The sequence below is a fragment of the Paralichthys olivaceus genome, chromosome 8 (assembly GCF_024713975.1).
Source record: "Paralichthys olivaceus isolate ysfri-2021 chromosome 8, ASM2471397v2, whole genome shotgun sequence".
NCBI classification, from domain to species: Eukaryota; Metazoa; Chordata; class Actinopteri; order Pleuronectiformes; family Paralichthyidae; genus Paralichthys; species Paralichthys olivaceus.
Genome location: NC_091100.1, coordinates 27,058,708 through 27,079,960, shown reverse-complemented (window position 1 = coordinate 27,079,960; position 21,253 = coordinate 27,058,708). Strand labels below are relative to the sequence as shown.

Genomic DNA, 21,253 nt, shown 5'->3' with positions numbered 1-21,253 from the left:
AGAGAAGAATGTGAGATTGACAACTTCTTAAAAAGCTAGCGTCTAAGTGCCTTTCTTCTCAGCTCAATAAATCGATAGATTTCAGAGATGAGTGAAGAGTTCAGGTGTGTGAAACAGAAGTCTGAAAGAAGTGTGGAGAAGGTAGCAAGGCAATGAGGTGAAGGCAGGAAGGCAGGTACAACATTCTGGATAAAACCTGTAATTATTATCCCACAGTTTACTTAACCTTTGATTACCCCCCCTCTCTCTCTCTTTCACTCTCTCTCTCTTTCACCTCTCTCTCTCTCTCACACGCTCTCTCTCTCTCTCTAAGGGAGGGAAGAGGGAGGGAAATCAGCCCAGTTAAGAGAATGAAAACACAGTGAGGGGTGAGAAAGTCTGTGATTGTGTTACATAGAGCAGATAGGTACATAAACACACATAGGAGGACTGAGCAAGAAGACAGAGAGAGGGAAAGTCTGAGTAAGTGAGTGAGTAAGTGAGGCACAGTGAGAGAAAAAGCAGCAGGAGAGGTGAAGTGTGAGAGAGAAGGAGAAAGACAAACTGTTAGGGGGTTTGCTGCTGCTGTGCTGGGATCATGTCTCTTCAGGGGAAGGTGGCTCTTGTGACTGGGGGGGCTCAGGGCATCGGCAGAGCCGTGGTCCAGTCACTGCTACACAGCTTAGCCAAGGTCAGTACCACAGCGTCCAAATTCCCTTACGACGCTACATTTCACTCCCCTGACTTTATAAACATCTTCATAAAATGCTAAGTTTAACGAATGGTGCTTTCACTTTACTGCATGTTTGTTTAAACCATGTTCCACATTAAGAGCTCTGCCCAGCTCTTGAACAACATTACTGTTGCCTGTTTTAACTTTGCAAAAAATATTTCCAGTGTACTAGAGCTGTCTGCAGCTCAAGTGACTGACTTTACAGCAGCAATGCTTTAGACTATTTAAATGTGATTATCTTCACTTTATTACATTTATTCATATTTCCTGTGTTTTATTTTTACTGCATTACCACATCTGTTCTAATGGTAATCCAGCAATGTCAGCTCGACTGTTGACCTGCTTGTATGTTTTTGAAGGCTTGCACATATGTTTAAATGTGTTAACTTTTCATAAACAGTATGCTATCGTAAGAACTTATTCCAATGAGTTTTCCTAATGTTTTAAAATGAGACCACAGTGTTTTTAAACTATGGCAATTATATAAGAAAAATGTATTTCAAAGGCAAATCAAACAGGGTTTTAAGGGAGACAAATTAGCTTCTTAGAGCTTCATTCACATCCTGAGAAAGCAGGCTAACCGTGGCAAAGCACAAACATGACCATGTCATTACTGACCATATTTTTTGTTGCTCATGTGCTGTTTACAACCATACTTGTCAAACCACAGCAGGTGATATGAGTAAGCAGGGCTCTCTCCTCTGTGCTGTAGCACTAAGTTCTGCAGACATAAACACAATCTTTAGCACCTAAACTCATTCAAATGTGACTGATGAACAGAGTTTTATACTCTAGGTGACTGTGGTCGATCTGAACAAGACCTGTGGTGAAGAGTGCAAGACACACCTGGATGCAGAGTTTGGAGAGGGCAACTGCACCTTTATTCAGTGTGATGTGTCTGATGGAGATTCACTTAAAGGTAAGAGTGCCTGTGGGACTTAAAAGAGATGAAAATGACAATTGTGCCTTTGCATCACCTACCCCTTGTTGATTGACACCATACATTCAGTTTGTTGATTTGTTGGCAGCTGCCCAGGCAGTTATTATGACTCCTTAGGCAGGCTGAAAAATATAACTGCACAAGAAGGCTTTACTTATCCCAATCCTTTCAAGCTTCCTCTTGATGAATAAAGCGAATTAAATAAAGCAATAGCACAGGGCTATTTTTAGACAGCATTACAAGCATTATCCTGGAGAGCCTCTTTGAGTTGACAGCCACAGTCAGAGGGTGTGAAAAGCAGCATGCTCAGTCAAGCAGACTGCAAAGGATGATCTGTGACTTTTGTCAAAGCAGCAGGTTCTTACCATCAGATTATTTTTTAGCAGGCTAAAAGCTAAAATTATAGGTATACCACACAATGTGTACATAGATATATAAAATGCTCCATGCACTTCTCCTACTCTGCAGATCTGCCACTGCTGTTGTGTGTGTTTGTGTGTGGGTGTGTCTGGGTGAGAGAATAAGAGAAGAAGCAGAGAACAGAAGTGGGTGTAATTTGAATGTGTGTCTTAGACTGAGACAGCAAGAGAGAGGAACAAGGTTTCATTGTCTGACATTGAAAAAGTCAATCCCTTCAGGCAAATGGCTGTGGAATGCTGTTTGGTGTTGCTCCTAACTGTGTGATAGCTCTGCTGTTGATAAGGACACAGTGTGTGTGTGTGTGTGTGTGTACATGCTAGCCTGCATGGGTGTGTGTGTTTGTGTGTGTGTTTGCTTCTAATTGGGGGGTGTCCAGGTGTGGAATGCGGTAGGTGATGACACATGCAGGTTTTAGCACCTCAGGTTTCTCCCTGCAGCTGTTTATCCAGCCATGTCTGTCTGCCCACATTGGGAGATAAATAACGAGGTGAATGCTCATTCTTTTAGAGCACAATGCGTATCCCTTTGTCTGTCTGTGGCCGACATGTCTGAAGTCAGTTTAACAACATACACAAAGATCTTGCCTCATTGTTAAGACAGCAATGGAAAAACTGACATAGTCTTTTACAAAGAATTTCAGGTCCTCTAACATTTTAAGAGATCATGTTTTAGGTGGAAATCCAACGAAATGAAACTGGAATTCTGTCTTTTTACATCCATGTCTGTCCAGAGTAATAACATATGTAGTGAGGACTTTGAAAGAAATATTGCCATGACAGTAAATGATGCCTAAAATATGTGTGTTGTTGCAATTAAGCCACTAATTTAAAACACACACATCTTTAACCATACACCCTCCCCGTAATTTCAAAGTTTGAATGTGTCAGTATTAATTATACTATTTCATTATATGATGAAATGTAAAGTATGGTCACAATTGGCAGCCCTCCTGGAGGTAAAAAATGACCAGATAAATGTTTTAACAGAATATTATGATGTCACTGATTTTTTTTTAAAATCCTATTGGCGAGTTGTGAGGCATTTTGTAAAAAACTAGCATATGCAATATTGACTTGTGGCCAAAAATGTGTTTTGTGATGTCCAAGTGATCTTGGTCTTTGACCACCACAATTGTATAATTCATCCTTGAGCCCAAGTGAATGTATTTTCAAACATGAAGACATTCCCTTCTTGTGTTTCTGAGATATTACCTGAACCGCCTATGTTAGATGGGATGCATATATTCTGTCACATTAAGCATGATGTGATTAAGCAAATAAATTAAAAGGATGAAAATGAATTGCCATGGAAAAGAAAATATGGACTTAACATCAAGCAATTATGATGTGGTGCTCCTTTTACATAGTACATAGTAAAAACAAAAAAGATGAAATACTGTACTTGGGTACACCCATTATTGACAGTCAGAGGAGAACTGCTTGGTTCAGGAACTTAAACTCTAACATAGTTGCTTCAGGATGCCAGTCAGACAGTTTGAAGAACTGTTGTATCAGCTCGAGTTTTTAAATTGACTAAGATCCCAAGCTATACATGAATCTTAGAAAGTTTCTAAAAATACAAATATTGACAATGAGTAAAAATTAATCACACAAAAAAAAGTGTCTAGTGTGCAAAGGCCTTACATCTAAACTTAATCAGCTCATGTCAGTGTTGGGGAAAAGGAGCAGACAGTGGACACTGTAACAGAATAGCGCCTGTACAAGTACAAACAGCATTATCATAATGAGGCTGAGGGTGTGTTCAAATAGTCCATTTTGCTTATAAGGGTTCATAACTGAGTGAAATGACCCAGGAGGATTTCAGGGGCCGCAATAATAAGAGGTGTTCAAATTCTCTAAATGACAAGGTAAGGGGCTTCTATGCTTTCTGTCTTCTCCCCATTAGCATAGGAAACACCAGACCACCCTTTATGAAAGGAAAGGAGAAAATGCCGTACCACAATTCTTTGCGGCAGCAAAGTTTAAAGTGACGCAACCTTGTAAGTTGCACCTGGAGAGACCCACATAAATATCAAAAAACAACAGCTGTTTTATTCTCGTGACATGATCCAGACTTCCCATATTCGTCTGGGCCATTCACTTCTTCTCTCACATCTATCCAGGAGTCTGAACAACAAGCATGTTAAACATACAGTCCACAACATCATCATCACAACTAAATGCACATATACATCTCATCATCCCATACAAATAATAATGTTTTGATAACCAATTGCAGAATTACAATTTTCTCCAATTATATAAGGTTTTCTCCATGAATATTCCTTATGTCATTATATTATTTCAACATTTGAGCTCCTAAGTTGTATTTACTTATTAAGTAACCTATATATAAACCATCACTGTAGGTGCACAGCCTACAGTGCAGAGTACCATACAGTCTGTCTTTATTTCTGAACAGAAGATACACAAACAGCAACCAAAATAAACCAGAGCCTGTCTGGATAGACTAAAGAAATCAGTGAAAACATCATCTTTTATGCAGCTGTGAGTCATGTGAAATCTCCACCCATCTTTTTACTTAAATGTAATTGGATTGGTTCTTTTTCGTGGGGGAACCTCCCTCTTGAAATCTGATTGGTTCTTTTGGGTGTCAATGTAACATTATGTTACTGAAACAAAGAATAGGCATAAGGTTACACTGCTGGGGTGAGTTTAGCAGGGTGGATTATTGGTCCTCTAGCTGGAAAAAGGGAGGGGGTCACAGCGGGGGCGCGCCCTGCTCAGGGGATGCAGAAACTACAGTTTGCAGTACATAGACTGCACTGAGGAGGCGCTTGGAATGGTAAAAAAAATCTGTACGACGTTTCATACTCAGAAAGGGCACATTTGTGCTGCCTGCAAACCGCATAATTCAAAGAGGCTTGGCAGTGAGTGCCCACCTCTGGGATTTCATGTACACACATAGAGATGTTGACTTGCACACTTCCTCCAGTGTTGCCAAATCTCACCAGAAGTAGCTATTGGCTCTCTGAAATGTATGAAAGGTTGGTAGATTATAATATAATCCTTTATATTATAATCTAGCATGTGAAGGCATGATAATGTAAAAATAATGACAATATGTGCCTCTCTCTTTGCCCTTCTTTCCACAGTCAATCTTGATCACTTCATTGCATAACAGTGGAGAAGTTCATTACTTCTGGTCTGGAGTTTTCAGGAAATGATTTGAAGCAGGAAAATCCTGGTTTTCAGCTCTTATGATGTCAGTTTCTAAAGTTACTCACAGATTACTTTTTATTTGTGCTAGATGCCTTCCAGAGAACTGTGGACCAGTTTGGTCGCCTGGACATCGTTATCAATAATGCTGGCATTAACAATGAAAAGAACTGGGAGAAGACCATTCAAGTCAACTTGGTAAGATGACAGTGAGACTTTATAAACCTGTAAAATAAATCTACATCTGATTCAAAAAGGTGTACACATGGAGGAGTGGAGGTTTTGTGAACATTTGTGTACATATGTAAATATAAAACCCTCACTGTGAATGAAAATCAAGTTACATTATGTAAATTCAGACCCAAGGTACATTTCACTGAAACCACTGCTGCACATATTGTATGCTGGTTAGAAATTTTGTGAAACTTTTATAGATACTGCAGAATGCCACCATATCACATAACATTAGAACCTTGCGTATGTGGGGTAGCTGCAGTTTCTTTCCTCCAATAAACCACTGCTAGAATTTTGTTCAAATTGACTGGAGGCTTCACAACACATACAACATGTTCTCCATTTTTATTAAAAGATTGACCTTCTTGTGGCAGCTAAATTTGGGCACACTTTTACAGGAATTAAGCTGTAAAGACAGCTTAGTTCAGAACTTATAGTAAAATAAGTAATTTCCAGATACTTTTGTTTGTAAGTTAAATACTGACTGCACTGCACTTTAATGTATTATATAACTTGAAGTTTAACAGTAATAAGAATGAAAAGTGAAGAATATAAAGTAAAGATAAGATAAAACAAGATAAATTACTATATACAAATTGCAATTAGACTTCTGAATGTATGTGCAGCAATTTTGGGCAAGAAGAAGGAGAATTGTGTTCTAAGAAAATATCCTTTGTGGTTTGGTTTTTCTTTGTTTCAGAATATCACATACAATATATTACTGAAAACCGCAGCAGAAAAATTTTGTTCGCTGATAAAATGTAGTCTTTTTACACCTGATCACCATTAGGTGACCCAGTATTAAGGTGAGTCTTTACTTTCTGTCTGAGATAAAAATGGATGTCATGTTTTTTGGAATGATGTACATAAGGAGTACACCCTCACAAATGTTTAGTATGGAGGTCTCTGGATTTCAGTAATAAGCTGAAACTCTGAAATAGCATTGTCTGTCTCTGTAATATAACCTTTACAACCAGTTTTAGCAACAGTACCACTGTAGGTCAACAAGCATTTGTTCTGCTGATAATTCTTTGGTAATCATCTCACTTGTTACTCTCCTGCCACTTAGTTGGTAAATTATGGTTAGCAGAGCCGCAGTCAGTTAGCCTCCAGGTAAGCAACAAACAGATTGTAGAGGGGATGGAGGAGCCCCCAAGAAGAGCAAAATGTACTAAGAAAAAATGTCCCTACCGGATTATTGTTCCAAGAATTTCAAGCATATCTGGGCCTTCTGCAAGTTCACCAACAATTTGGATGTTTAGAATGATTCATTCAACACGTAGGCTACCCTGTTTGGAAGTTTATAAGCCAGCATCAAAATCGCAATGACATCACGATTTAAGGATTTTAAGTAAAAAATTTGGTCGGCACACTTGCCATTACTTAAGTTGATGTATTTCATCAACTAAGCAGCTGTCTGCTACCTGTTTGTAGCGCAACTTTAGAAGGTGAGACTTTAGAAGGTGATCTTACATTTGTGACCTGGGCTACGAAAGCATCTTGCTTTGTGGACAGTATTATTATCACAGTTAGCAATAGATGTCCTGAGTTAAAACACAAGTATAAGTCCTTAACTTTTCAGTTCACACATTGATCATTTTTAGTTTCACTTCCTGCTTAACATGCTTCACTTGCCTGCTGTGACCATGTTGTCTCTTTATCGTTGTAGACATCTGTAATAAAGGGAACCTACTTGGCACTGGAACACATGAGTAAAGAGCATGGCAACGAAGGAGGCACCATTATTAATGTATCCTCTATGGCAGGTAACAGACACGCACACACACATACTAACACGTGTATTCCCATGTTAACTGAACCATTAAAGACAATTTCATTTTGAATGTTTCATGAACCTTTTTTGACACATATTTTACATTAGTTAAGCTGACATGGTAAACATTGTTTGAAATAAAAGACAACATGAAAATGAAACAGTTTTCTTCTGATTGACTAATTTAAGTCATGTTAATACAGATACTAGATCTGAGTGGTATAAAAATGTACCGAGATGCCAACTGTATAGGCATTTCCTGTCTCAGTTTGGCTTGTAATGAAGGTGAGATCAGGTGAACCAGCAAAGTGATGGATTCTTTGTTGTAGCGTGGCTCCCCTACAGTGATGAAGAAAATATATAACACAGTAGGTGTGGTTTTTAAATCTTTAATTCTTTAATTTTGTATTTTATTTATTTATATGCAGGCAAATTCTAAAAAGTTCTGAAAATGTATTTTCACTTTCCTTAGGATCCTGCTGCAGTGTAGCCATTTCACTGGTATCAAATTACAGGGTAAATAATATGTCAGTCATTAGCTGACAAGGAAGCAAAGAGGACACTATATAAATGTAGCTGTTCACTGAAGCTGTTGAAAGTTTAATGAATGTCCAAATGCAAAAAAAATTAAATCTTATATTCATATTTAATGATTATTACCCATTTGAATTTGCAAAATTAAAATGACAGTGTTGAGCATGACCTTTAGTATGAACTTTAGTGACTCTTCAGTTCTAGTTGGAAGCACAAGGGTCATATATTGCATTTCTACTTTTCAAATGCTCTTATGAAATCAGTACATCTCTTGAGTTTTGAGTTTATGTTATGTGTGAAATGCATGACACAAAAATCAGCAACTACAGGTTTGTGGATGTCCACTTTAAGTGAAACTAATGAATCATGGTGCACATATATGAATGTGTATGGAAAAGCTCCTGCTTCTTCAAAATCTTATTTTGCTCTTTTCAATGAACACACACACACACAAAACACAGATACACATTCTTTCCCCCAAACAATATGCTTGTAATATGTTTGCCCATGTTTGGACAAGTTTGTTTGTTATAGGAATGAAAAGAACACACACACACACACACACACAGATTTTATCACGAGTGAGATAAGTGAAAAACGATTACCATATGTCTGCTAACCAGAGGCTGAACTGTTCTAGATCTACAAGGTGATATGTCTGCCTGCAGAAATCAAGAATGTCCACAAACAGGCACAAACTGTGACCAAACAACGCCTATCTTGGAATGAAGTGCATCTAACATAAAGCAGTGTTTTTAACTCTTGATGAACTACACAAGGTCACCTGTAGTGCACGTTTGTGTGTGTCATGACTTATTGAAAGTCTTGCCACATTACAATGTTTCCATATATAATGTTCCATATTTCATAAAGATGAAAAATTTACTGCAGCTCTACTTTGTGACAAGTCACAAATGGGCTAATAAAATTGACTACTTTAATTGCACAGCTGCACATTTGACTAACATTTTCCAAAGGAAATACTTCAAACTAGTGATGGATGAAAATTATGTTATGTACTGGAGAAACAGAGTTTGTTGCAGGCGGCAGCACCTTTATTGTTATGGGAGCTAGGGCAGTGGAGTGAGTTGTCCACTAACAGAAGGGTTGGTGATTTGGACTGAATCCCGAAATGATCCTGACTGCACACAGGTTAAGGGCAGAGGATGTCACACCTTGCCCTATAAGATAAATTGTGATTTGTGAATATGGGCTATACAAATAAAATCTGATTAAATGATTGATTAGCAATGAATTTGAGAAAAATTGCCTTTAAGACCAAGTATACAAAATAATAAAAGCAGGCAGAAAGAGAATTATTATTATTAGGGAAACCACAGGAAGCAAAGGGGACACTCAAAAATAGAGAAGGCTTTTGAAAGCAACAACACCAAACACCTATGGGAAACTATGAAGTAGAATGGACTGTCAACAACTCATAAAGTTGCAAATAATTAGTTAATTTGGAAATCAACTGAACAAGTTCTTCTCTCTGTTTGATAAGAGGAATAATTTTGATCATGTTACCACCATCCTCGATCCTGTCATACTTGTGCAGTAAGATAGTGTGGTAGAAATGTATCTAGAGAGGTGAAAAAGTGATTCTCAGACCATAGTTGTCTTTGGGTCATTTAATAGTAAGATCTGCAGAGGGTTGCACAGTCAGCATGAATGCTCAAAGTGGAACAACCTTGAATAGTGACAGAAGAAGGTTTTTATACTGTCGGGTAAACAGGAAACATAAGAGACAACCTTAACTGAATAATAACATGAACACTGAAGCCATCTGTAGTCTGGTTGACACAGGAAACTGTCTGCTCTTGCTTCTGCAAGAAGTTTGCTAGCTGCACAGATAAGGATCAACAAGAAGATTATAATCAAGTGAGGACATGAACTCTGAGGTTACATCAGCCAAGTGCATAGCAATAGTCAAAAGTAAAAAGACATTGATCATCAAGAGGAAACAGCTCAAGTAAAGGTCATAATGTTTTGTGAATTTGGGCTATATAAATAAAATTTGATTTGATTTGATGTGAATTTTCTATTACAATAGGATGGATGTTTCTTTTGGGCAGGTGTGGAGCACTTTTAAACATTTAAATCAGAAGAAAGGCCACAGGACCAGACAATCTCAGTGCCTTTATTTTACGGCTGAACTTGCACCTGTGTGGCAACCTATTTTTCAGTGTTCTATTGACACTCATATAATCCCTGGGATGTGGAAGACCTCACACATATCAAGGAAGGCATGTCATAAGGAACCGAGTGATTATTGTCCGGTAGCCTTAACCTCTATTGTTATGAAAGCTATAGAAAGAGTAATGGTTCAGCAGCCCATCAAGTCTTGAAACGTATCGGATTGCATAGAACAATTTAGCCAGAGCTCTTCCTGGAAGAAATGATTCAAATTAAAGTTAAGTCTCATTTAATTTTGTGGTACCATTCACAAATAGTAAAAAGGTCAATCAGACATAGTCATCTCCCATTGTCACTAACTTAGGGGCACCATAGTGCAGTGTGAGTTCAATGTTACTCTTGACATTATACACAGATGACTGTCAATCTGACATTCCGAATTTTCAAGTTTTCTGATGATACTATACTGTTGTCTTTATTGGCACCTGAAGATGACCCAGGTATTCAGATCGATTGGTGGGTTGGTGTTATTATTAATTCAAAGAACACAAAAATAGTGAACTCATATCCTCCACCGGTTACCATTCAAAGCACACAGATAGAACCAGTTTCTTCCTACAAATATTTGGGTCATGGATGGACACTGCTTTAACATGGAGTACACATGGACTACATTTGTGGCAAGATACAACAGTGCATCTAGTTTCTTTGAAGACTATAGTCATTCGGAGCAAACAAACATGTTATTAGTTTTCCAGTCTTTCATCAAGTTTGCTGTGCTTTATGGAATCAGTGCATGTTTCAGTTGTCTTCCTGTGCAACTTACAGCCCGACTGCTGCGTATCTGCTCACAAACTGTGGGTCAATGGCTTGATTCAAACTTTTAAGCAGTATACACTAAAAGAATGTTCACTGGCAGGTAAAATTACATTTGACCCCTCTCATGTTTTATTCGAGGTATATCAGCTTCTACCATCTAACAGAAGTTCAGAGTCCCACAGGCTTGATTGAACAGACTGAAGAACTCTTTTGTTCCTCAGTCTGTGAAATTGTTAAATCAGAGTTTGAGTTTTGAGTAGGCCTTATTTCTGTGTGGTCGAAGCACTGAATTACACTACAGCCAGTTATCTTTAAATGTTTGCAATGATGGGATCTAAAGCCAGGTAAAGAGAACAATGGAGGAGATGACATGTAACCCCAGAAGCCTGAGCCAGAGTTTTCAGCAGTTGGTCATAGTGCACCAGAATTCCTTTGTGGACCCCCATAGTTGCAAACGGCTGTTTGAATTAAAACTCTGACGTCTCACTGGCTGAGAGCCAACAGTCACCCTGTGACCCCCAAGAAGCTGCCTGTGATGCTATGCAGATGATAAAAGAGACCCAGTTCCGCAGCTGCATGCTTTTTCTGGTGCGCTGTGGTTACTCTAAAGACTTCTCCAAGTCTTCTGTAAGATCTGGTCGCTAAAAGGGAGCAAACATGCAGACTTTTGTGTTACTTTCAGTTTCATTTTTAAGGACGAAAGTCCATATCAAGGAAAATAAACATAATTCCAGACTCAACATTTCAGACTCAAGTAAATTGGGAACAACAGCTGTGTCCACAGTTGTCAAAAACCAAATGGGGCAGAAGTATCCAGAAAATATAATGTGTGTGTGTGTCTGTGTGTTTGGGGTATCTATTTTGAATTTATCAGTTGTTCAGATAGTTGATTAAATGGTCTCTGTGTTGCAACTGCATACACAGTTTTAACAGCTTGAAATGTTTTATTTACCATACTGTCAGTCATAGCAGCATATTTTGATGGTTGGGCTTGACTGTTCTTGTCATTTTTTGTGTTTGTGCCTGGCCCAGTGCTTCAGCTTTATGTGCATTTAAGCTTTGAAACACGTGTTGTAAAATTAAAGGCAAACTCTAGTATTCTCATTCATTTGTCGTGAAGGAACCGGGCCCACAATCTCAACACTTCAGCTCCAAAGCATCATACAACACTTGACTTGAAACACAAATTTCAGGTATATTTTACGTCCTGGTGCAGCTGTAAGAAATATGACCCGATCAGTGGTTAAAATGAAAGGCTGCTGTTTAGAAGCAGATGCAGTTGGGTTATTTGAACAGCTCTGATGGGTGCCTTGTTAAATAATAAGGTTACTCCACTCACATAAATCCCTCACAGTAGGAAATAAACTTCCTGGGAAAAATACTATATCTAAAACTAAGTTGAACTATGTTCAATAAGTCTTAGTTCTTCTGCTGACATGTTTGTTTTCTTCTATCCTCAGCCTTCCTCCATTCTCCTCATCAGCCTGTCTACACTGCTACCAAACATGGAGTCATCGGCTTCACAAGAGCTATGGCAGTAAGACACACACACTCAGCAGCCGATCCTTGGCTCATAATCATTTGTTGAAGCACTGTGCTAGGTGGCAGCCTGTTACAGCAGCTCCCGTTTTTTTTCTTTTTGTCACTTTTGGCACTGGGGACTTAGTGCCAATGGCTAAGTGTTTGCTTAAATTTTTTTTCCCTTGATTTTCTGCTATTTTCCACACTCTTTGTTTCGACGAGCCATTGAGAGGTGTGAGAGCATTGTTTACACACCATTAAAACTTATCATCCCAATGCTTTTATAGCCATCACTGTTGACTTCAATCATGTCACACTAGACAAAACTTTACCTTAATTTCATTAGTATGTTAACTTCCCCACAGGAGACAATAAAACACTGGTATTTCTGTATGCAGAAGCTCTGGATGCATACAGTGCCACTGCCCTCCCCCCACTCAGATCAGTCCACAACCTGGTATTGCTGACACCCAAGTATGTCCCTATTTTCCAGCGGCAGCCTGCATCCACAAGGACTGTGAGGATGTGGACTCAGGAGGCCACTGAGGCACTACAGGACTGCTTTGAGTCCACTGACTGGATGTGCTCTGTGAACTTCACTGCTCCCAATGCTTCTGCTGTCCCCCACTCTACCCCCCGGTGTGCTCCTTGGACATAACCCTTTAACTTCAAAGTGCTGCTCCTCCAATGAAAGGATTAACAACTTCCATCTCCCCCGCCTGTCTGTGACAACTGGCCAGATTAGAAGATGACTCCATCTGGCTTCAATGACTACGGACCAGTTGCCCTCACAACTCACGTGATGAAAATACTGGAGAGGTTGGTTCTGGCCCACCTCACACCACAGGTGAAATCATCGCTGGACCCTCAACAGAGAGTGGATGATGCTATTATCTACCCGCAGCAGCGAGCCCACTCACATCTGGATCAGGCTGGTCGCACAGTGAGAATCACATTCTTTGATTTTTCCAGTGCATTCAACACCATCCAGACAGTTCTTATGAGGTAGAAGCTGCAAGCTATGGAGGTAGACACATCCACCATCTCCTGGATTACTGACTATTTGACAGGCAGACCTCAGTTTGACTGGCTGGGCAGTGTTCTGTCTGAAGTGGTGGTGAGTACTACAGGAGCTCTGCAGGGGACTGTACTGTCGCTCTTTACACTGTACACCTCTGACTTTCAGTACAACTTTGAGTCATGCCACCTGCAGAAATTCTCTGATCACTTTGCAGTGGTTGGGTGTATGTATATATTAATAGAAGAACACTGTTGAAACGCCACTCTCTCCTCCTGTGTTTGTCCAGAGTGCGCCGAGTAATCTCACAGTAGGTGATGGGAGGGAGGAGTACAGAGTGAGTACAGAGCACTGGTGGACAGTTTTGTGGAGTGGGACAGTAGAAATCATGTGCTTCTGAATGTGACCAAGATCAGGGAGATGGTGGTCAACTTCAGGAGGAAGAGGACGGCTTCACAGCCACTGCATATTCTGGGAGAGGATGTTCTCACAGTGGAGGATTTCAAATACCTGGGCGTCCACATTGACAACGGACTGAAGTGGAAAACCAATACCAAAGCTGTTTAAAGAAAGGAATGAGCAGACTATTTCCTGAGGAAGCTGAGATCTTTCAACGTGTGCAGCAAGATGTTGGAAATCTTCTAGCAGTCTGTTGTTGCCAGTGTACTTTGCTCTGGTCTGCTGGGGGAGCAGCACAGGAGCTGGTGATAGCAACAGACATAACAAGCTGAGTAAGAAGGCTGGCTCCGTCATTGGCTGCAAACCAGACTCTTTTGAAGTGGTGGTAGAGAGGAGGGCACTGAACAAACTGTTATCCATCATGGACAATCAAGAGCACCCTCTCCACCACCTGGTGGACAGACAATGAAACATTTTCTCCAACAAACTGGTTGGAGTGTACAATTCTCACCTCTTATAGTTTCTATCCACACCAGCTCTCAGATTACAGCTGCAATAACTGGTTTTTTTTTGCACATATTATATTCACATTCATTCTTTACTGCAAAGCTTATAATCATATTTATGACTTTAGTCACGTTTCAAACAAATACTGCAATTTTGCACCTTGTCTCTTTTGTCGTCTCTTGTATTTAGCCTTTTGTTCTTTACTCTTTGTGAACTGACCTGCTGCTGTGATACAATAATTTCCCAAATTGAGATCAATAAAGTACATCTATCTATCTATCATTCCACATGTCCTTCCAGGATGCATCTACTCAGGGTAACTACGGTGTTCGTATCAACGTCCTGTGTCCAGCTTTCGTCAACACTCCTCTGCTGCACTCGGTGGAACATGAGGACAACATGGGCAAGTTTGTCAAGTTCAAGGATGATTTCAAACGCAGCATGCACAAGTTCGGAGTTTTACAGTGAGTCACTGACTAAAACAACCCTGTCTACGTTCCTCCTTAAATCTGTTTCTTAGCTTTAATGCAGACTAAATATATTTTACAAGGACAACAGTGCTTTGAATTAGTAGTGGGTATTAACAGTTTTATTGGTGCAAGTGAAGGTTTGAGCCAAATTTGAAAAAAATCCCTTTGTGTTTTAGAGATATTGCATTAAATAGAGTGGGGCAGGTAGACACCACAGCCGTCATTGGAGCTAAGAATACAAAAAAAAATTAGACATAACATATGGTAATGGAAATCATTTTTTTATGCAATGTTGCTAGCCAAGAACCTTTATTAAAAACATGTATTGGCATGCACATATAAAGGGGGCTAAATATTCTATAACTTTATGACATGAAATTATAATTTCAATTTCTGTTTTATTCATGAACCAGATGAACCACTGTATGACTCAATAGCCATGAACTTGGGCACAGTGGTGATTTGAGCAAGATTCCACTGGTCACTGATAGCATGTCAGTGACCAACAAGTTGATATTTTGCAGTTGCCATGTACATTATTTCAGTTGAACATGTAAGCATGAAAACCTTTGCTTATTGAATTCCAAAAACAAAGTGAACAGTTTATTAAGTTCTGCTAGATATTTTGTAAAACAAAAGAACTTGACAAGTGTGACGTGATCATATTTAATGCAGTTTATTTAGAAGTGTACATGACCATCATGGTAACTGACCCTCAAACTGTTAGATTTATTTTTTGCAAACACAGTTATGTCCGAGCTACTCTGCCACTTTCTGGCCTTTGTCTGACTCTGTTCTGATTATATTCTTGTTACACACAAGTGCTCCAGTTCATTTGGCTGTTGAAGGAGACTTGACATTTTTTGGAGTTCTGAATGAGAATGAAAGTAAACAAATGTATGTTCTTGCTCTACACATAACAGGAGGGCTTAGAAAATTTAATAAAACAATGTATAATAGTATGATGTGCCAAAGCTCACTATTACAGTTAATAATGAGCATTGATCAGATTATGTGACCAAAGTGTGCTCTGTGCTGATTAACATTTAAAAGTTAAAACTGTACAGCAGGAAGTATTTCTATTAGAGAAAATTGAGGCCATATGACCTTCTGACACACACACACCCATAGACCCTGTTCTGACCTGGTGTTAACGTTTATCATCAGTGATCCAATCATAAGTGTTTAGCTTTGAGTTTGTCAGTTTACACCAGGCATTACAATTCATCTCCATATGTGCCTCCATTCTCTAGATGTAAATTCACATAAACACACATAATTTATTTTAACAAAAAAGTGTTTCCCATTATTGTTCACTTTCATTTGTGTGTGGGTATAATCTCAGCCTTATGTTCTCCTTCTTCTCTGTGCTCATGTGCAGGCCCTCACTGATAGCAGAGGGCATGATGACGTTGATCATGGACTCCAGTCTGAATGGAGCAGTGATGAAGATCACCTGCTCCAAGGGAATCCACTTCCACACCTATGAACCAATGTCTGCTTGAGCCAGGACAAACTGGACTCCATGCTGCTGCTAAAAAAACAGTGCCGCGCTTTGATCTGTCTGATTATATAACACACCACAGGTTGCTGTTGGTTCATCTAAACTGCATCTGAGCAGCATTTGAATTTTGATAATCTAATCATAATTATTCTAATTAAAAATCAGTTTTCAGTCTTTGGCAAATCGAAGATATAGATCAGCCTCTTTCAGTTAGGTTTAGTCAATCATAGTCATCCACCTCAGACATGACTTTACTCCAAGAATTGTAAAAGTTTTGTTTAAAAAATATCCAGTGCTAATATGGGACTTATTCATTTTACACACATATCTATATATCTATATATATATATATATATATATGTGTGTGTGTGTGTGGGTCTGTGTGTTTGTGTGGTTACAACTCAGTTGTTCTCATTTACACAATCAGGCAACCCAAAATTGTATTGTGGCCAACAAACATGACATGAATCAACTGAAGCTGCTAATAAAATCATTTACAATCACTGTCTCTATAAACTACATAAAAATTGTCTGACATTGACATCAGTTGTGTCGTTGGCTATACTGGCTTTTGAAATGAGCAGAGAGAGAGTAGCTTTTTTACAGCCACACAGCCCCTGACCCCCAGTGGGCTGTCTGAATTAGCATACCTCATACACTGAGACACCAAACTAGCGTATTAAGATTTACACACTGAAGGCTGTTTTGCTAGGTTTATAGTTACAATTTTTATTGTGGGCTGAAATGGAGAGATAATAATGTAACCATCTTAATATAGATGTTCTCTAAATGCCTGGCATACAATGCAATTCGCATTTCACATATAAAAGCTGCCAAAGTAATAAAACCTCATATTCTACAAACATTGCCAGTACTGAGGCTAAAAATGTTACATTTCACAGGGTGATGCCAAGGAAAAACTCAGTAAATCCTTTTAGAATGTGTGCTCACTTTCAGGGGGCTTTAATGGACTTAGTATTATATACATATGCTTTTACGACTGTGATTTACAGAAGAGGTTGGTGCAAGTGGAACCTTTGGCAATGGCACTTGAGGAAAGCTTATTATTGTTCATCCTCTAAGGACTATGTCCATCCATTTCATAATTCATGTTGATCTGGTTACAGTTTGGACTGAATTTTATGACGTATCTGAACTGATAACTGAGATGATCCACACTGTGCTAGTAGGATGTAACTATCATATACATACTACCATTAGAAATTTTATTAACATTCTAACCATTACCTTGATGAGAAGTGAATTTGAATTATACATTTAAACTATGTCATTATTTCTAAATAGTAACAAATGTATTATTTTGTAATCCTGTAATAAAAGATCAAGTGTAAATCATTTTGTTGCTGCTGTCCTCAGTAAAAACACATTCATCTCCCAGTGAAGAACCAGTCTATGATATCCTCAGATCTGTGTGTTGTACGATGCAAAACAGTACAGTGATGGGTTGTAATGAAGTAGATTTACTGAACTTATGTCTGCTAATATACAGTATATTTGGAGTAAAAGTGTACCTAAAAATAAATCTACTTAAGTAAGTACAGATATATGAAAAACGTTCTTATGTTCTTACTTGTCATGTTACGTGTTCACATTATTTTATATGCTTAAAAATAATGGATCTCATGGATTCAGAAGAGGCCATGGCTGAGACTCAGCTATCATATATGCCCCATCCATGGCTGTATTGAAAAGAGATATATGACAGTCTTTACTGTTGTTGTATTAAAGGAGTCGAGTGTAGAATTTACAAGTATCTCTTTTCAAAAATGGTAAATAATTCAGACAGATATAGACCTTTATATGAAATTGGACAGCTTTCCTTGCTAGTGAACATTTTAAAACAAAACATCACCCAGAGATACATACAAATAATTAAGACATGTAAAACAAAAACAAATATTGCACATTCACTCTGTAATCATATTGCACATAAGTGCTTATATTGATAGCAGCAATAGCACTGGGATAAAAACTGTTTTTCAGTCTGTTTGTCCGTGGTTTGATTGCCCTGAAACAACTTGGACAGAAGTTCAAAAAGGTGGTGTCGGGGTGGAATTAGTCCAAGGCCGTAGTCATGAAGTGAACATTGGGGGGGACCAAAACTCATTATTAACCCATAAGTTGAATTTGTATGTATATTGTTATTCAAATGTATTTTTATTACTGTATTGTAAGTCTGATGTGTGCTTGGTTTATGTGTATTTTATATAACTTTGTATATATTTACTTTTTATATTTTTAAAAATACAATTACATAAGTATATCAAATTATTAAAAATATACATAAATAGCTTTAAATTAGCATGTATACATTAGACTTATGACATAAGACAGCAAACACAATAAGGCCCACAATGTTTAATATTTTATGGTATTATTTTTTAAACAATGAACAAAAATATATGCATTGCTATAGATCTATGAAGAAAAGTACAGTTTTTTTACCAAAAGGTTTAACAACTTGGTTTTGATTGATCCTACACTAACCTTCTATTTAGTCATCTTTTCCTCGTCCTCCTCCGTCAATCCAGCAGGGAGTGAGGATAGTCCTGCTGGATAATGACATTTCAGTCTGAAAACTCACGTTCACCACCAAAACCGCACAAATTTAGAGCCTGACATTACGGATCAGTATCTCATTTGTGTGCACTATATATATACAAAGCACATACATATTATTCATCAAATCAGAAGATCCTTAGTGCTTGACTAGTTTGACATCCTTTGTCCTTAACCCTCAACAAGAGTAAGGAAAACCACCAAAACCCATTAACAGGGGGAAAATGTAGTAACCTCAGATGTGAGGAATCCCTCTTCCCAGGAGGGATGGGAGTGCGATATATGCTGCGACAAGTGTGAAGCAGAGCTCTTGGATTAATTTGCCTTGTGTTGTCACCCTTGACAATGGCGCCCCCTCACTCAGCCCCCACAAAACGCTTGAGCCAGAGCCTTTTTTCCACCGGCAGCCACGCCCTGCTCATGCAGGGCCCGACAGGAGGAATGAGCATAAGTGTGAGAATATGGGACCAGAAGATGCGTTTCACGAAAGCATCTGCCCCAGCCATGGAGATACGGGGGTCTCCGACACCGAGATATGGCATGCAACAATGGAATTAGCAGAGAGTACATATTAAAGCATCAGGGGTGCAGCAATTGCAACAGTATCCCTTCTTGTGGTCTCTGACATACTGTAGCATGGATGATGGAGAGCTGCAGTCATAGCTGTGCCTCTTCTTAGAGAGTGTGGGGAATAGTGTTCAGGTGTCAGGCTCTGGCAGGGATTGTGAAGCTTTGAGGAGATCTCGTCATGGGTTTTCAAACATTGATGGTGACAAAATCCATCAGTCTTTGAGTGCTTGGAAATGCCGTGTATATGTGTTCCTCTAAGGTTAAAGGTTAAGTTCATGTAGAGGATTAAATGAGAATAACCTTGGCAGATTTCTGGCAAGACTGCTTCCATCCTCAGAACAATGACAGTACTCTGACTCACCTTGACAACAAATTATCAATATGGATATAGAAAGCCAAGCTAAATTTTGGGTGCGACTGTAATTATTGAGGCTTTATAGATTATTTCTATTGTAGCAGCATTGACACTTGACAAAGTAATTTGTTCTTGATCTATCTACTGCTCTGTAGGAATCGGATGAAGACCATGGGGTAAAGACCATCAGGTTTGGTTGGCCAGACCTTAATGAAGAAGCCCCCAAAACCAATAGACAGGGCTGGATCAGAAACTGATGCAGACTCTGTTATAGTGACAATGGCTGCAACAAACTGGGATTTAATATCTGCTCTGATGCTAAACAACTAGTCAGACAGAGACACTTTACTATCAAGGCTTACACTGAAAAATTCCAAATTGTGGAAGGGCATGAGGATTGCTCTCTGAGAGGTACAAGGTTTTTAACAAGTTGAAGAGAAACTAGCTTTGCACATTTAAGAGGGTGATGACAGTGGCGGTTCTAGACCAATTTTACTTAGGGGGCCAGTTGTTTTGTCAGAGGGGCACATTGAACCCAGGACAAAAGAGACAAAGACAGTGTTCAAGCTTTTAACATTTTATTTTAGTTCAGTAGCCTATATAAATGTTAACACTAATAAATCAAATCAAATCAAATCAAATCAAAGTTTATTGTCACATGCACCAAATAACTTAGCGTCATCAGAGCAGTGAAATTCTTGTGACATGGCAGGCAACATCTACGCAGTAGACGGGAAATACAAGATAAGAATAAAAATAAAAAAATAAAAATAAAAATAAAAAATAAAAATAAAAAATAAAAATATGACATATAACAAAGTAACATATAACATTTAACATAACACATTTAACATAACATTTAACATTAACCTAGTAAATAACATTTAACATATAACCTAGTGACATATAACATTTAACATAACATTTAACATACAACATAGTAACAACATATAACTTTTAACATATAACATAGTACAACAGTTTAAATTTGAATTTAAATGAGGGGCTAGCAGCAGTTTACAGGGTGAAGGAGTGCAGGATATTAAATTAGGTATTAAATTAAATAATATATGTGTAGTAAGTGTAGTTGTATGAATGAGGGAGCAGAATGTACATGGTGATGTGACTGTTCAGTGGGTCAGTGTTGCTGGTTCAGAAGCCTTACGGCCTGGGGGAAAAAGCTGTTTGTGAGTCTGGTAGTCCGTGCTCGGATGCTCCGGTAACGTCTTCCAGACGGCAGCAATGTGAGGATTCCATAGCCTGGGTGGCTGTGGTCCTTTATGATGTTCCGTGCTTTTCTCAGGCATCTTGTGTTGTAGATGCCTTGCACGGAAGGGAGATGGCAGCCGATGATACGCTCCGCTGTCTTCACCACCCTCTGCAGGGCCTTACGATCAGCAGCGGAGCAGCTACCATACCAGGCAGTAATGCAGCCTGAGAGGATGCTCTCAATGGTGCATCTGTAGAAGTTTGTTAATGTTTTGGCAGACATGCCAAACTTCTTGAGTCTCCTCAGGAAGTACAGGCGTTTTTGGGAGGTTTTGACCGCCGAGTCCACTTGTCTGGACCAGGTAAGGTCAT

The 21,253-nt window shown here is 38.8% G+C and overlaps 1 protein-coding gene across 2 annotated transcripts; it reads left to right on the top strand.

Moving 5' to 3' along the window:
- Positions 1–306: 306 nt before the first annotated feature.
- Positions 307–17,523, top strand: hpgd (15-hydroxyprostaglandin dehydrogenase). 2 transcript variants are annotated; one of them, XM_020109223.2, is made up of 7 exons: positions 307–670; positions 1,508–1,631; positions 5,343–5,449; positions 7,155–7,251; positions 12,209–12,285; positions 14,494–14,657; positions 16,045–17,523. In XM_020109223.2, exons 1-7 carry the CDS (start codon positions 578–580, stop codon positions 16,166–16,168), a joined length of 786 nt encoding a protein of 261 aa, XP_019964782.1. In that variant the 5' UTR covers positions 307–577; the 3' UTR covers positions 16,169–17,523. The 2 variants fall into 2 exon arrangements, 1 of the variants encoding a protein (XP_019964782.1); XR_011243890.1 differs by having other exon boundaries at positions 349–670; positions 12,763–14,657.
- The last annotated feature ends 3,730 nt before the right edge of the window (positions 17,524–21,253 follow it).